This window comes from Amblyomma maculatum, chromosome 5, assembly GCF_055883805.1.
Source record: "Amblyomma maculatum isolate TAMU_Amacu chromosome 5, ASM5588380v1, whole genome shotgun sequence".
NCBI classification, from domain to species: Eukaryota; Metazoa; Arthropoda; class Arachnida; order Ixodida; family Ixodidae; genus Amblyomma; species Amblyomma maculatum.
In genome coordinates, this window is record NC_139348.1 from 37,504,222 (window position 1) to 37,522,248 (window position 18,027).

The window sequence follows — 18,027 nt, forward strand, 5'->3', positions numbered from 1 at the left end:
ATACCTACATTTCATCAACACATTGACTGCGTATACACGTGAAGAGTTTGCAGCCTTTGCACCTTAGTACGGCACCTCTTCGAATTACGTACTGCATAGCTGTTTTAAAAAGGCTGCATTTGATTTCCTTACACCACATCGAATAAAACACTTTTAAAGGACAATAGACACTAAATGTTGTTGGCATTTTTCTTTTTGTTAAGGTGCGCAAGACATTCCTATATATGGATTACCAATCGGCTTTTGCCTACGGCCACTCAGTATTTTTTTTTTTGCGTTTCTTGCTAGTTTTGGTTTCAGCAGCTGAGAGATAGCTGTGATATCACAATCAAATCTACGTGACGCTAGGCCTGAAAAAACAGCAATATAATTGCAGACGCTTCATCTTTTGTAATTCTTGTCCTCCAAGAAAGACGGCTTTAGTTTTCTGCGAAATTAAAACAACACTGGAGCGATTTTATCGCTGTTTTATTCATGCCTCACGTGACCTAGACTTGACTGTGATGTCATAGCCATAGCTCGACGCCTTAGTCCTTAGTCGCGGAGGTTCCAGCCTCCGTTCCTCAGGCCTGCGTGCCAGGAGCGGGGAGTAGGGGGCCTCCTAAATCGATGGAAATTAAAGTTTTTGTGATGTGCTTAGCCGACGACGAAGTGAAGTGTGCAGCAGCGGAGAAACAGAAGAAGACGAAGACAGAATAAAGCAGGGCGTTCGAACGAACGGCCGTGTTTCTGCTTGCTCTTCGTTACAATGGCGCAGTCGGCAAACTTCGGGCCCGACCCGGACCTCCACGACCCGCCGCCCCTCCTTCGAAGCGGCCGGGCAGTCACACGACCGGCTCACTCGGCGCCCGGAACTTCTATTCCGACCGAGAACGGTGTCCATGCCTCCTCGGTGGATTCGGCTCTGGCAGCCCTCCTTCCCGAAGTGCTCTCCACCCTCCGGGAGATATCCGCCACTTTCGCCTCAGCGCTTGGCCGCGTTTCGATGTCCTCTGGGTGCCCAGTACCACCGGTACCGCTTCCGGAGTACCGCGGCTTCTCTGATGACGCCGAAGCATGGGTTGAACTTGTCGATGCTGCTGCCAGGCGTTCTGCCTGGTCTCCAGCCACCACGCTCGCCGTCGCGGAGGACCATCTCCGTGGTGCCGCCCGCGCCTGGTACCAGTACGAAGGCCACCGCTACACCACTTGGTCGGCCTAGACCTCTGCCCTCCTTTCTGCGTTTACGCCTCTGGCCAGTGCGCACGACGCCAAACTCACGACGATGAAAGCGCGGCGCCAGGCTCCAGGTGAAGACGTTGCCCTTTACATTTATGATAAGGTCCGTCTTCTTCACGCCTGCAACATCGAGTGGCCCACGTCCGCAGCTAAACAGTACATCGTCGACGGGCGTCACGATGACACCCACGCATTGATTATGTCCACACTGGGCACGGACAGCCTCTGCATGTTTGTCCACCGGGCGGCCGCCTTGCATGACACCGCCAGTCGTCGCGGGGTCCTTGCTGCTGCCGGGACATCAGCAGCACTTCAGCATGCTGTCCGTCCATACATTGCTCTATCCATCCAAAACGACGAAGTGCAGCTCCGCTCATGCCGGACCGCCTCTAGCCCATCTGTGGACAAGCATCCTGAAGGTGAGGCTAATCGCATGCAACAACAACAGGAAAAGGTGCAGCACGAGCAGGAAGCCTCTGTTTCCCGATGGAGGATGAGTGGGACAGTGGAGTGGTTTGATGTGATCGGGGGCTACGGCTTCATCAACCGCGCTGACACTGGCGAGGACATTTTTGTCCACCGCACCGCGTTCCAACACTCGCGTAAACTTCGCCGCATCCGGAAAGGGCAGGAGGTTCAATATGAGGTGATTCCAGGAGAAAAAGGCCTTACTGCTGCCAATGTCAGTGTGCTAGACGTAAAGTCTGAGCAGAAACGTCGCCAGTTTATTGGAAAAGAGCGAGACCGCGCCTACCGGTGTACGCAGCAAAGTTGTGCACGGCACGGTGCTGCCGGTGGAAGCGGTGGCAGCAGGAACAAGCATTTCGGTGCAGCTTTCTCCATTTCCGTCAGCACTATGGATGCATCACGAGTGCAGTTACAGATCAGGAAAAATCGTCGAATACCGCAGAAGGAGAGCAAGCCAGCACCAAGTAGCTGGCACAGGAGAAACTTTGAGGTACTTGACTCTCAACAAGGCCTTAGAGGAACGCCCAAGTGGCAACGACCCAAAGAATCTTTACCAGAGAGCAACTTGCCACTGACTGGACCAGACAAGTGCAAATATTATCGATGCGAACATCTTCATGGCTCCGCAAAAGGACAGCCCGGAAAAAAAACCGTCATGTGCAACAGATGCGACAGCAGCGGTGTGGGGTGATGCATTTAAAGACCGCAGTCGTGGCCGAGTGTGATGTGCTTAGCCGACGACGAAGTGAAGTGTGCAGCAGCGGAGAAACAGAAGAAGACGAAGACAGAATAAAGCAGGGCGTTCGAACGAACGGCCGTGTTTCTGCTTGCTCTCCGTTACATTTTAATCAATCAATCGACTGTTGAAAGCGAAACCAAAACTGTTGATAAAAGAAATTCGATTATAAATTATACAGCGAGCGTAAGCGAATATCAAAAGACGATTCATATACAGTAATGTCTTACGCATTATTACAAATGATAAAACACGAATTCAAAAATGAGTTGTCTATACTCCTTTAAAATGCGTAGGAAACGACGCGCAGGACTAATTAGAAAGTAGAAAAAGAGAAAGTTATCTGCGTCGTCTGTTCTTTGTCGGCACATCTACCAGGCAGCTTTGTTCAGCACCGTATTATCTGCACGCACAGCGAGACACTTCTGTGCATAATAGACAACGGACTTCCTACTCGGGTTCCAATTCTGCTGCTTTATTTGCTGTGCTGCCGATTATATATTTTAGACAGTTGCCTCGTTTTCGAAACTACTGATTTTCTACAACAAAATTTCATGTGCACTTTGTTCGGCTTCGCTGATCCACCCCCGGAAAATGAGAATCGTGTTAATGATGTCATCTGAACTGGCACGTGCACATTTCAAACTCAATGCAAAGCAAGCAACAGGTCGTTATTTCACATTGCCCCCAACTGGCAATTTCCTGGGTATTGCTCCGATTTCTGAGGCCGTCAATATGCCTTTATGTCAAAATAAGGCACTAGAAATAACACTACAAAACAAAAAACACTCAAGCTTCATTTTTCTAACGAAACCGAAACAGAAACGAACTATACTCTATGCATTCACCCTTTCACCGCCCGGCGGCCGCCGATAGCTACCCAGGCTACCTTCCTCTCGCCAACATGGCGGCTTCCATGCTGCGGACTTGACCACGTTTCGACGACCGTTAATCTGCAGCATCGATTGCGAATCGTCGGTCGTGAAATGTGCTGCGTTTCGCGTGCATAATTGTTGCAGAAGTGTGTACGCCTGTGATGTGATGTTTCGGGCAAACGGGCATTAATCGTGCCGGCTAGTTTTCAGTGTTCGTGCTCTTTGCTTTGCTCAAGCCTATTGGTTGGTTCATCTTGTCAAGTTTGAGAAGCTCGAAGGAAGAATGCGTGAAAATGTTTTTCTGCGTGACCAACTGAACCCACTTGTTGATTCGGCACCGGTGGTGCGAAGGCGAACAGCTTTCTGAACGGCTTACGCAATCGTATGTAAAGGTAAGCATACTCAATCACATTCCGAGGCGGGCAGTGCGGGAACAGTAACAATGGCCTACCGCATTGCTATACTGTTTGTCGTTTGTTTGGGAACGTGACAGAACGGGCTGGAACGGAACGCGCTTGATTTCAGCTGGCTGCGAAAATAACGCTCATGAAGTTTGATGTCGCGGTGATTATTTTCGCAGATTTGCTGCTAGAAAATAGAACTCCTTCCTTAAAAAAAAAAATACACATGCTGGGCTTTCTTGCCTTACGCGCAGGAGGTTCACGAATGGAAGTTGGGTGATGAGCGCTGATTTGTCAGTCTCGGCCTCGTTCTACTCGTTTCTATTAGTGCTAATTCTCGTTATGGGGCAAAGTAAAGGAAACGCACTGTGTTGGTACATAAAATGTTTAGCTGACTTTCGAGATAACGCTAGCACTTTGCGAACGTAGGAACTCAAACCACTTTCCCATCCGTCATCGCGGCTTTTCCGCTCCGTTGATCATCCCTAGGTAGCAGGTTAAATAGAGGTGAAATAGAGAAACGCATGGTATGGTGCCTTGTGAGTGCGTGTAGCGGATTTACTGAGGTCTAAAAATATTCTTTAGCCATCCTGTATGGTCATATCTCATTTGCCTCTGCGGGACATTAAACCGCATAATTTACAAAACACCATTTTGAGTGGCTACTATGCCCAACCGATGTTATTTTTCCCCAACAGGATTTACATTTTTAATCGCAATATGAGCTGATTTTATCGACAGGGTCTTGTATCCGCTTGCCTGGCGAATAGTCTTGCTTTTGGGTTGTGATGCTTTTCTTATGGTTTTTACACTTGCTTCCTACAGTCCTTTATATTTTGTGTTGTCAGTAGTGGGCATTACAGTGAATGGATATTTGCAGCTGATGCTTCTGCATTCAAGTAGAAGCTGACAGCTTGGATTCTAGGCCAAAAAGCGTGCAGTAAGTTGCTGTGACAGTGTTGCTATGTTTTTTGTTCTGCCCAAATGTTCACTTTCTTCGCTCTTTTCCTTAAATCTACTTTTTGGAGCAGTTCTATTTGCCTGTTACAATAGCCATTATGTAGGCCAGCTAGTTTCTTTGTTTTCAGTTTCTGCGTTTGGTTTTGAATCAGCATTTTCGTTTTGCTTTGTTTTCATACTGTGCTTGCTTTGGGCACAGGCCGATCGATCGCAGTCATGGCTTCAAATTGGCCTCTTCTTGGAGCTGTTCTTGGGCGACACAAGCTATGGATTTCGTATTCAGTAAAACATTGCTTTATGAGTCTTGCGAGCAAAATGAGATTAAAATTGACAAACCGCTCTAGAAGCAGAAACAAAAAAAAAAAAGGATTGCATATTCTCTACATTTTTTATTTTTGTTCAGTCCCTGAATTTTGAAAACTTAACCTCCTCGGTTTTATGGCTCACATTCTTTTTTCTTCCTTTCGTGTGATAGCATGCCTTGCAATAAAGAACGATTTTTTACAAAAATTGGTACACACCGGATTCCTAAAGGAAATGTAATAATCCCCATTGATAAGTGGTCCTTGCTAAATTTCCTTTGGATCACATTCATACCGTCCGATATTCACATCTCCATTTTTTGTTTTTGGTGGCAAAAGTAAGGTTTCACATTTGAATTTTATGCTGTCATTATTGTTTTTTGAACCTAATGGATGACATCTCATCAATTGGTTTCCTTCCACAGTTTCTGCCAAGATATTTAAAAACAACTTTCTTAAACACCATTTATTCAATAGGAATTTTTTTTTCATTCCTTCTGTGGGCCAGTATACAAAGATCTGCATGTTTTAGAACTCTGGAAATGCCTGTGTTGTACTGGCACTCATGTAGCTGCAAAATGCCTGCTAAAAGTTAGCAGAATTTCTGACCAATACTATTTTTGATTTTTTTTTCTGGGACTCAAAAAGCTATCTCTTGTAATATTTTAGTAAAGGGAGCAATATTGTGCAGAATGGTGCATCAAAATTTGCATAATGTGCTCCAGCTTCTTTCCGCACTCTTGTGGATTATAATTCTTGCAGTGGTTATATAACTGAATATGTAGCTTGCTTTTACATTTTTCAAAATACTTTTTTGCCAAATCTGATTGCACTTTAGGGCATGCCAATGCCATTATTACTGCTGATCAGTCTTCTTTAATACAGGCTTGTCTACTTTACCTGCAGCTACTTTGGAACCCTCTTCTATGTCACCACTCATCACTGACAAGGACAAGGTGGCTCAAGCTGCAATGCATTCTGTGGATCCAGCTTCAGACCATTTCTTGCCTGTCGACTGCACTGCTGCACGCCCTCTGAGCTCTGGTATATTTATTCAAGCCATCACCCCCCTGCAACTAGAGAGAATGGAGTCATGCAGTCACGTTTTCAACTCAGGTTAGTTACGAGACTGGTAAACAATTCTTAAATTTTATATATCGCCTCCTTTGACATTTGTTGCTGATTAGCATAATGCATACACCTACATGGCCTATCAGGACAGTAGGAACAAAACCCTAGGCGACACATAGTAGCCTGCCTGCATTCCGTACAATTTATCTGAAAAGCTTTATTGTAGTTGGAACTTACAGAATACAGAATTCTCGCTTAACTCACTCTTATTTCCTGCTCTATGAATAATTGAAGGTACATTTGGCTGTTGGCCATTTTTTGCTGGCGCACTAAAAAAGGCTGGGCAAATTGAATACCTGTTTCATTCTGCACACTGATGAGAAGCATAGGAAATCTGCACATATGACGAGGATAAGGGTGTGTTCAGATAAGAACGGTAATCAAGGTCCCATGGCCATTTTTTGTCTTCAATGAAATCTTTATATGTGGTGGGCAAATGTCTCGATACAAAAAAGTAAAAGATCGCAAACATTACTCCAGAAACAGCGCGCTACAAGAAAGTCAATTTTCAAACTTATATATGGGCTTGATGTATTATGTCGTTAGCATTAAAATCTTTTTCTGTTTATTATTAAGATTCTTTGCTTATTTCCTTAATTTCATGCAAAATTGGGAGCTCATCAAATAACATATCATATAGAAAAAAAGTTAAACCAAGTTAAACCGTTCTGGCGTTCTGCCATGAAATTTTAAGCAATAGCGAATTTAATCCATTTCAATCAATCAACACTGCCAACAAGCAGAAAAGTGACTTTATAAGTGTTGAGAAGGCTTTGAATATTGCATATGTTAGAATGAAACTAAATTCAGCAAATAATAAATTGAACTTTTGACTCCTACTTCTTAAGAGGAAGCCATAAGCATTTCTACAGAGACAACATGCGTTCAGTTCTATATTTATTTTTATACCTTTAGCTTACATAGCCGAACACACTTTAGTACCAAATGTTTATAAAGTACTAAGGATTGTTTTTATGGGAGTTCAATGAAAAAGAAGATGCTGTAGTTTTTGAAATTCAAGTCACAGTTGTCTGTTTTTTTTGTTTTTTTTTTTTGTGGTTTCAAATTTTTGCCAATTGCAAGATAATATGGAGGAAGAACAAGCAAGTCTAGAACTTCCAATTTTTTGAGAAATAGATAACTTGGCCAGGATAATGTGCAGAAAGAGTTTTAGTGGCAGCACTTTATTTAGTTGTGCCAGAATGTAATGTTGAATATTAACCAGCTTCAAAACAAGTTCTCAATTTTAAACTTTTTTTATAATGTTAAACAATATAATGCAGCCCTTCTTCAAGCTGTAATATTCATTAGGTACTGAGGATTCTTGAGAGGGATTTTCATAAAAGTCGATGATATTTAAAAAAGTTGAAATCAAAGTTTTGCATTTTTGCGGTTTTCAAATCTTGGGCAGATTTGATCCATTGGCAAGAACACGCAGGGCAGTCTAGAGCTCCCTGTTTTGCCTGAAAATAAGGAAATTATCGGATTTATAAACGAAAAAAGGCTTCATAAAAATATGGTCATCATGCCCCTATTTAAGGTTGAAAATGGATTTTTTGTAGCGTGGTGCCTCTGGAGCAAAGTTCCGGATTTTTTACTACATCAACTACAACAACAAAACATGTTTTTAATAACTCCCATAAAAGCAAAATTTGCATAGATTTAGTGGATAAAAAGAATAGCTGGCAAGCTTTTAGTACGCTAGCAGCAGGTCTCCAAACTTTCAACATTTTTAAATAGCAAAACTGCATTTTTCACCTGCAGCGATATACGACTTTTTTCCCAAAGAAACTACACCACACCTTGGAAAACTATACCCACCACATATAACAATTTCACTGAAAACAAAAAATGGTCGTAGGACCTCAATTACAGTTCTTATCTGAATACACCGATAAGATATTGTAGATTGCTTTTTTCAATGACAACTATTTCATATTTCAGCAAATCATGAAGCTGCTTAACCGGCTTCAATGTTGTGGTGTATTGGGCAATATGGCCCATAGGCTGCTAAGGCCATTATGCATTAGGCTTATTTCTGTAACCGGAACCACAACATTTATTTCACTTTATAAGGTTGCCTTGCCCGCTTTTCGGAAAGTTACTACTACCACTTTTTTACCCATACCTGGCAAACAGTACAGAAATAAGATCAATAAATCATCTTAATTCTGCTCACAACAGTACATAGAAGAGAAATCTCTCGCTTAAAGGTATTTTATGACAATTTTTTTTCTGCTGTTTGGGACATAATTCTACTGCCACCTATGAGCATCATTGCAGCTCTCATGTGGAGTTCTCCCGTTATCACTGATGAAAAGAATTCATTATATTGGACCACTCTCTCATTAAATGCGACCCTTCCAAGTTCAGTCGGCAGCTTATATTTCACTTGGAGCATGAGCACATGCTAATTTTGCCTTTCATTTCCTTTTATTTGTATTTTTCAAGTGCATTAAATGTGTATATGGCTTTTCTTTCTTGGTGCCTGCAGTATCTAAACTGTAAGACTACTGCCACTCTTCAAAGTTACCTCTCTTCAACTAGAGGACCTTAAAAGACAATAAAATAATGATTATCCTTTGTATTGTGCATTATCTACACATTGTTTCCAAGAATACTAAGCAAGGGTTGGGGGTGAGCCTCAGTCCAGAAGCCAGCATTTCAATAAAGGTACTTGTCCTCATCTTGGCAGTGTGGTCGTCAGATGTGGAGCTTGCATATGCTTTTGTTTTACAAGAAGAAAGCAGAGGAGGGAAGGAGAATAGAGCTAAGGGTTAAGAGAATGTTATCTTTTAAATAGCTTTCCCTGAGCTGGGCTACAGCAGCAGCAGCAGCAGCAGAGTACTTTTGAAAAGCATTTCGGAGGTGGCGAATTATATACCAGCGTTAGGTGTCCAGGAGTGTAGTGATAAAAAAAAGAATTATATGTCGCACGTGAATAGTGATAAATTATCAAACATTATCAAGAAGAAAAAATATAAAAAGACAGAACTTTGGGTAAACACATTGAGTTTGCTTCGGAAAAAGTATTCATTAGCTACTGTCTAGATAAACAAAAATTGGAGAGACAGGGCAATGAATGAGCATAACATGAAATAGTCGTCGGGCAGGCACAAGCGAAACCTTCCTTAATGCAGTCTATAGCCTTTAAATAAAATTGGCCATAATTTTGATGAAATTAGGGTATTTATCTCGAGTAAGCTTTAATTCTACAAAAACCAACTATAGGGAGCCATTTCTAATCCATGAATTTAGAGCAGTGGAAAATAAATATCTCGAAAGGAACGTTTGAATCCCTTAAATACAATCCCCCCACACCATAAGTAGTTGGCAAGGCAGTCACATGCACCATGAATGGTGAAATTTATTTACGGCAAGTGTATCTCCACTAGCATAAGCTCAACGTGTCTTTTAAACATTTCCTCTTTATCACAAGTGACTTTGATTACTCCTTGAATCTTTCGTCTGATAATGCCTTTTTTTGGCAGGTAAGGCTTACTCAAATTTATTTTTTCAGTTGTCCTTTCTCCTCAGCATTTCATTTATGTTTTGCATGGCATTCTTAGCCTATGCTAGTACTTAACCATTTCCAAATAGCTCTTAACAACTATTTAACTGCAGCTGTATTGCCTGTTCCTTTCAAGAAACATGTGCCAGTGTTGAACCTGCTTTAGATGCTGGCTTTTCTACCCCATACTGTAGTTTTCCCTGCTACTTCCACCTTTTTTATTTTGTTTTTGTTTTTTGGTGATAGACCACCCAGACCAAAGTCATAGAAGTTAATACCCAGACAAACATAATTTCACTTCTCGCTCTGCCCCTCTTTCTCTCCCCTCCTTTTGTGTGCATAAATATCTCAGTTTTCTTCTTGGGAAGTAAAAGGTTCTTTCTTCCCTGCCAGTGATGCTCATGGTGTCCAGATAGACAAGCGCCTTTTTAAACTTTTGGCTTGGCTTGCAAACTGAAGCTTCTCTGCTACCCTTCAATTCTCTTTCATGCTATGGAGTCACCTTGCTCTTGTTCTATCCTGGATCATTTTATAACAAGTAGTATGTTTATGTGCTGGTAATGGCCACAGTTCTATGGGCCTCTACCGCCCAAAAGGGAGTCTATAATCTGAAAGACTAATAGTAGTCCTGTCAATCTACATGCAAAGTAAAACCATATATAAAAGGTGATCTAAAGGCCTAAAAACATATTATGGCGAGCTGCAGAATGTCATTTTGATTCCGTAGCTTACTGTCTTCAGGATTTGTTATAAGCTTCACCATGTAGCATTTAAAATTGTATTGTGCAGAAGGAAATAATTCCTTTAGAGCTATGACGTTAAAGAGCAACAGAAGCATCAAAAAGCCCTAAAACTGTGAGCAAGAGCAGGTGGCACATTGTATCTGCAGGTAGAGCAGTTTTCAATCATACAACATGAAAAAAAACAAATGCTGCTTTCACCTAAAGGCTAAGTTTTAAAATGTGCGGTCTTCACGCGAATGCCAATTGTCAGAATTCCACCTGCACTCGTGCCATTTTTTTTCTGTTTCATAACGAATTTTTAATGACATCTCTAAATAACTTGCAGATTACAGTTGGCAAAGAAATTGTGTCGTGTATTTTCATCAGTGTTTAATTGAATTACAAACATATTGACATGAGTAAATTTGGAATAATTACAAAAAACGAAAGCTGCCAATTTAGACATTGTAGGTTTACTGGCCTTTGCCCACAAATTTACATTTGGCTTAAGCAACTTTTGTGTGCATAAATATCAAACAAGCAGTTTTATTTGTTAACATTCTTTGTATTAGAGTGAGATAATTTGTAGCATTTGAGTAGCTATAAAAGAAGTGGGTTTGAAGGAATACTTTAACAAATCTTGAAGATGGGCTAGATGGTGCATTTCAACTTGACGAAAGGTAAAAGCGCACAGGAAGACACAAACCCAAGTGAAGACGACACAGGACACACGGGACAGCAAGTGTCCTGTGTCGTCTTTACTCAAGTGTGTCTTCCTGTGCACTTTCAACTTTTTTTGCAAGAATACCTCTTCAGCAATCTGCACTGATGCAATATTTTTTTGCCACTGCAGGACTCGTGTACCACCTACTCTTGTCAGCATTGATTCTGGGGAAAATATTGAAGATGTCGACCTGCTGCGCATCCAGGTGGACAGTGAAAAGCTGTTCTCTGCGACAAGTGGGTGGAGTGACTGGCAGCGGTTCTGTCCGCCAACATGGTCTTCAACATTCAGTATGACTGCAAGCTATTCAACACATGTTCTAGGTGCCTCTTCTTTCATTATGCATTGTACCTAGAGTGGTGGCTACCAAGTTCTTGAACAGTCACCTAAAGTATCTCAATTTTCATGTGCTAGGAGTTGTATGTTCTGCTGTCTTGTCATAATGATACATGCCTTTTTTGTATATCTACACATTTCTTAGCCATTTGTGTAGGAGAGGGTGCCATGCACTAAATAAGTGATGCACTATTTTGCTCTTGCTCTGACATGTCATTATGTTGTGATACTACACTAATAAATTGTAGACATTCCTCCAAGTAATTTTAAGTTGTCCAACCCTATAAACCAGCCAAATAACTTGTTGATAGTGTGAATAAACTTTGCTACCAAAACTGTAGGTGTCACTTGTATATGATTGTAAAGCTGCCTCTGAGTAACTGCAGCACACACTTTTTCCCATTATTGTTTCAAGAATCTCCATGCCCTATTTTTGGTATGTTTTTGCTCAGCATGCTTGTCTGAACAGTTGCCAAGCATCTCCACGACATGCACAGATAGACCGCAAAATTGAGCAGTATACATGTCATTGTGCCTCATCAAAATTACATCTACCTAAACATGGAAAGTATTTTTGTTAGATGCTTATAGGATGTTCTTCATAGACTCGCGCTGAAGCAGAAGCCTGGGATTGATGTGTGGCAGGAAATGCAAGCACAAATATAGGATTCTGTGGCCCCATATTCTTATTTGCATTGTTTTTGCCCTCAACTTATTGATACAAACACAGGAACTCCTCGTCAATGCTGACTAGCAACCGAGCAAACTTCTCTGCAATGCTTTAACCAGTGCAGGGGAAAGTGAAAATGACACTTCGGACAGATCACAAGTGCATGAAAACTTTTGAATATGAGTTTTCATGCACCCTTGACCTGTCCGAAGTGTCATTTTCACTTTCTCTTGCAATGGTTAAAACATTTCAAAGATGTCTGTTGGGCTGCCAGTCAGCATTGACAAGGATGTCCTGTGTTTGTACCAACCTGTTGAGAGCGAAAACGATGCAAACTAAGAATATGGGCCCACAGAGTTCTATATTTATGCTTACAATTCCTGCCGCATATCAATCCCAGGCTACTGCTTCAGGGCGAATCTATGCGGTGCACCCTTTTGCCACCTATTTCGTTAGGGCGCAAAGGAAAAAGTGCACCCTTAGAGAAGGGTGCAACAATTGCACCCTCTAAAATTTTAAGCTGGGCACCCTTCTTTAAGGGTGCGGTATCTTCACCCTATTTTTTGCACCCTATTGGTGGCACCCTTTAGGTAAGAAAGGGTGAGCGTCTGGAGACAAGCCAATTTTCACCCTTAAGGGTGAGAAATTGTTTAGTGTGCATTGGTTTTATCTTGCGGGATTACAATTGTCCTAATCGGCTTTCCCGTTGTTTTTCTGTGCTCCTTAAATTGCTTGTATGTGTAAAAATTGATTCTTACGTGTTTGTTGATAATATTGTACATCAAGTGTAGGTGGTGTAGTTGACGGCGCATTTCTAGCATTAGGAGCCCACCTCGTATTCTAAGGTCCGGGACACAGCCACCTCTATTGTAAGCGTTGTAGATTATTGTTAGTCCTTTCTTTTGCACCCCTTCAATAATTAATTTTTTTCTTGGTGTGAGGGCCCCACACAGTGTCTGTGTAGTCGAGTACTGGCCTGACAAGCGTTGTTAAGGCTGCAAATATAGTTGCATTGGTGCAGTGCTTCGTACAGTGTTTTAGTACCCAAAGCTTTTTCAGTGACGCCGAAACAACATTATTAACATATGCGTTCCTCGTTAACTTGAAGTCAATTATAACGCCCAGGTATTTAAAACTGTCAACCTGTCTGACATCCACTGTATTAATTTTGTAGGTATGAATAACGTTTTTTTCTTTCTTTTTACCATCATAGCACATTTTGAGGCATTTAGGTTCATACACCAGGAGTTGCTCCAGTGGCTAATTGCCGAAAAATAATCACACAGGGCAGACTGACCACGCACTGATTCAATATTCTGGTACACAATGCAGTCATCAGCAAAGAAGAACCGGCATTGTTAGCGAGGAATTGAAAAACACATCATTTAGAGAAATAAAAAAATGAAGATTATTCGCGAATTACGGCAGGAAGGTCGCATCCAGTTCCTAGATGTGTGCGTTATATTCACTGAAGCGCGCGTGTGCTGGCAGTACAAGCCAGAAATTCTTATGTACCAGTCGGCCCATTCTGAGTTCGTGAAGAGACCTATAGCAAAAAATTGCACCTGCTCTACTCTTGCAAAGTCCTGCGAGCATGAAGTGCGTGACAGCGTCCATGCCCAGATAAGGCGACTGGAGAAGGCTGGGTTGCCAACCGAAAATTTGGCCTCTGTGCTGAAAGCCAGATTCGCGAGTTGAAGTCTGGTCAGCAGTACCAGCAAGGAGAAAACGCACGTTCGCTTCAATGACCTGTAGTTGTGTCCTACTGGCATCACCTGTCGCACTACCTCAAGAAGATTGGCAACAAGTGCGACGTGCGTGTTGTGTTTTCAGCGTGAAAATCTGAGACGCATGTTCCGCCTAGTAAATTGCACCAGGAAGAGGCCTATGTGCCAAATTAGGCACACCAAACCTGGAGGTAAATATGAGGTTGGAGTGACCTACATCATTCCTCTCGCCTGTGGCAGACAGTACATCGGACCGACGGGACGCTGCATTAACGAACGCTTGCTCGAGCATCGCAGGACCGCACAATAGTTAAATGGCGCAGGTCACTTAGCTGACCATATTCGCCATTGCTTGACAAGCTAGCATGCAAGGCGCTTTTGAATGAGACGCGTGTGTAGAGCAAGTTTAATACTCAAAAGAGCCGACAAATGTTTGAAGCCTTCAGTATAATAAAGGATAGAGAGAACTGTTCCAGCGTCCGTTTTGTGGCGCTGCACAAGAAATAAACTGCTTTCTTCACGACAAATCTGATGGGTCGACCAGATAGACGATAGGTGTGTTGACGGGAAGAGATAAGAAAGCGCCTGATATGTGTGTATCGATATTGTTATCTAGTCACGGTATACTTTGATGGCATAGCCCCCTTTTGTGCATATATACCTGTTCGTAGAATAAACCTGAGTTTAACTCCGGAGTTCGTGTGTGTCTCTTAACTTTGGCGGTGTTTCTGCGTGCGCTGCAAGAATGTCACACAATTGTGAAGATTACTATATGACATTGGTTTGGTTTGGTTTGTGGGGTTTAACGTTCCAAAGCGGCTCAGGCTATGAGAGACACCGTAGTGGAGGACTCCAGAAATTTCGACCACCTGGGGTTCTTTAACGTGCACTATCATCGCACAGCACACGGGTGCCTTGCTTTTCGCCTCCATCGAAAAGCGGCCGCCGATGCCGGGCTTCGATCCCGCGCCCTTGGGAACAGTAGTCGAGCGCCGTAAGCACTGCACCACCCCGGTGGGGCTATACGATAATGGAAACAGCACAAGTTATTGACACAGGAAGATATCTCGCACCAACGTCGCACATGGTCAGAGTCGCCCAGTGACCGCGAAATGTTAATTATATAATTGGTATAATACCCAAAGTAGAAATTGAAACAGTGTTTTTTAAATCTTCCAGCTACAAAGGTTCGAGTGTATATAGTGTGCGAAGGAAACACGTTTTGGTTTATACAACCGTCATTTAAAATTCTGGCACAATTGCCGAATGAAATTGCGATACTGTTTAGGCTTTTCCGAGCATCCAGGGAGTACGAAATTGCTGCGGAATAGCTTTGTTGTTTACTGGAATTCAACTTTTCACTGTCTCCACCCACATCCTGCCTTGCTTTCTGCGATGACGCAAAGCAACATTTACAGTGGTTTGCCTTTCATGGCCTTGGTCGTTATCTTTCACTCGAACATTTTTGCACCGTAAATGCACCGTCACTATTCACGACTTCATTTGCGGACTCTGTCGACCGCTGTGCGCGACGGAGTAGTTTAAATGCAATGGTGGCTCTTTGGGTTTGGTTTGGTGTGTGGGGTTTAACGTCCCAAACCGACTCGGACTATGAGAGACGTCGTAGTGGAGGACTTCGGGAATTTCGACCACCTCAGGTTAACGTGTACTGACATCGCACAGTACACGGGCGTCTTGCTTTTCGCCTCTATCGAAAAGCGGCCACCGAGGTCGGAAATCAACCCCGCATTCTTGGGAACAGTAGTCGAGCGCCGTAACCACTGCGCCACCCCGGCGGGGTGGTGGCTCTTTTCGTCATTAAATCTAAATTTCAAGGCTAGCTCCAACAACAGTCCGAATATGCTTTAAGCTGTAAATTGCGCTCATACTTGTGAAATTCTAAAACCACTTGGTTAATACTTTAAGGATTCCCCCGAAATGTCCGATTACATTTTTCTCGCTTTTCAGTCATGATACTTTTTTTCTTCATTACTTTATCATTTGCCTTTTTTTTCTACAGGATGACGGGAGCCGGATACCAACAGCCCGATCGTGGAAAGGAGGAAGTCAAGGTGGCTGGAAAAGAGGAAGTCAAGATGGCTGGAAGGGAGGAAGTCAAGGTGGCTGGAAGGGAGGAAGTCAAGGTGGCTGGAAGGGAGGAAGTCAAGGTGGCTGGAAGGGAGGAAACCAGCGCTTCTGGAAGGGAGGAATACAGAGCCCCTATCTTCCAGGAAGCACCGCAATGATCCCAGAAGTGGCAGAGCCTTGAACTGAATGTTCGTTGTTGAAGACAACCATGAGCCATATCTACTGTAAAATAAAATAGTCGGCTGTGCCCTTCAACTCCGATTTCTGAACGTCTTGACTGCCTTTACATTTAGCACGGGTCTGCATTTTTGAAGCAGCTCTTAACTACGTGCTTGGTATCCCTGTGCTTCCTTTCCCTCTTTGAAGTCGAGCAGTAAGACGCGAAGGAGCCGAAGAGGCTTCATGGTTCAGCGCATTCACCAACGAAAGCTGTCGTTGCTATAGCAAATCAGTAGGTCCTGGGATTCTGCCGTGGAAACACCTTGAGGGTGCGTATTCTTCCACTTTCCCCACAATCACCCAACCAGCTAGGTACTCGTCACGTGTCGCCCTAACCCTCTTCCCTCTCCAGCTTGCACGTGGCTACCGTAAACGGACGGACTGGTGACTTCTGGAGCTTCCGAAATGTCAAATAGATAAGTTCTTTTATTAACTTTATTTCGTTCTTAGCTAGTTAGGTTAGGTGCAACCTAAAGAATAGATTTTAGCTTTTTTTCATAGCGGCCTGGTGTTTTGTGTCGGCCGCTATGTTTTCTCGGCGTTCATTCTTTAACCATTTTGTTTAGATAAATACTGTTTTTCTAGGGTATTGGCATTCGCAGAATTGATTTTAACGCGTGTTTTCTAGTCGTTTCTTGTGTCTTTTTTTTGGCAGTTTGTATATTCTGAGAATTCGTAATAGAAATAGTTCAGTCGATACATGCTTAAGATGTGCAATAAAGAGAAGGTAAAGTGTACTCATTGTGAGTCGCAGGTTAATCTCAAGGAAACGCGTTTTGACTCTGTAGATGAAGCGGCAGGCAGCGACTTTTTGGGTCGGTGTTGCGTGCTGAGTCCGCGCCTAGATAGATTTGATGGAGAAAGGGGCAGTTTAGTGTCTCGTGTGGATGATTTAAAAAACGAAGTACGTTTGTTAACAGCAGAAAATCAGAAACTGCATGGACAGCTTCCTCAAATGGAAAAAAAATGGCCGACTTTATCCTTGGAACCAACGAGGACGAACATTCCAGAGCGGGCCACGTGGCTGGGACCAGCACAGGCATGGAAGAGTAAGCAAAGTAGGTCAGGCGGATTTTGTCCTTGGAAACAACGAGGAAGAACATTCCAGTGCGGGCTTCGTGGCTGGGACCAGCACTGGCATGGAAGACATAAGCAAAGTAGGCACGGGTGGATCCTAACCGACAGAGTTATTTAGCAGCAGCTACTAAGAAGCCGCGAACAAGGAAGAAGTAAGCAGAATGAAAATCCCAGAGAGAAGGACACAGATAACCGAAAGCAGGAGCCAACAGTTGGGAGAGGGAGAGAGAAGGCCCAGGTGCTTATCGCCGGAGATTCTAACATGAGCAGGTGCCAGCGAGATATCTTGGAACGCGTAAAGGGTGATAAGCGAGTGTTAGTTGGAGCCTTCCCAGGGAGAAAAATGAGGGCAGTGCTTAAAGAGAGTAAAAATAGGCTGTTGAAAAATTCCACACAGCGCAGTATGGTGATAGTAGCCGTGGGGCTAAACGATATCCTAAATGGTGACGCTGCAGGAGTGGTGGAAAGTTTAGCTAAGGGAGTTGACTATATCAAGGAGATAGCACAGCAAGCGCTGATAGTTGTATGCACAGTACCGGAGGAGCTAGGATTGAACGGAAAGCTGGAAAAGGACGTGGTGACAGTTAATCAGGACATAAGAAAGTTAAGCCTGGAGAAGCATTTCGAAGTGGTTGGGGCAAACAGGGAGGTGCATAAAGCAGGTTTTGGTAGGGCTTTTCAGCGAGATGGCATTCATTTTAACAGAAGGGTGGGAGCAGAGATCGGCTGTCGCCTGGCAGGCAGGACTGTGGCTTTTTTAGGGGGTCCGCGAGGACTCTGTGCACAGAGGTAGTTCAAAGTGAAGCAGAAGAAAGCGTAATAACGGCGGCTGAACCACAAAAAACGGCCAGGAGGAGGTTGA

General features: G+C 43.2%; 1 protein-coding gene across 1 annotated transcript in view; it reads left to right on the forward strand.

The window, feature by feature from the left end:
* The window catches only part of LOC146188059 (mucin-6-like), a 94,313-nt gene extending 78,200 nt beyond the window's left edge, over nucleotides 1-16,113 (forward strand). Inside the window, exon 3 of the mRNA XM_084603620.1 lies at nucleotides 15,802-16,113. Within this exon, the coding sequence (XP_084459746.1) occupies nucleotides 15,802-16,050 (249 nt within the window). The 3' untranslated portion in view covers nucleotides 16,051-16,113. The remainder of the gene's footprint in view (nucleotides 1-15,801) is intronic.
* Nucleotides 16,114-18,027: the final 1,914 nt, after the last annotated feature.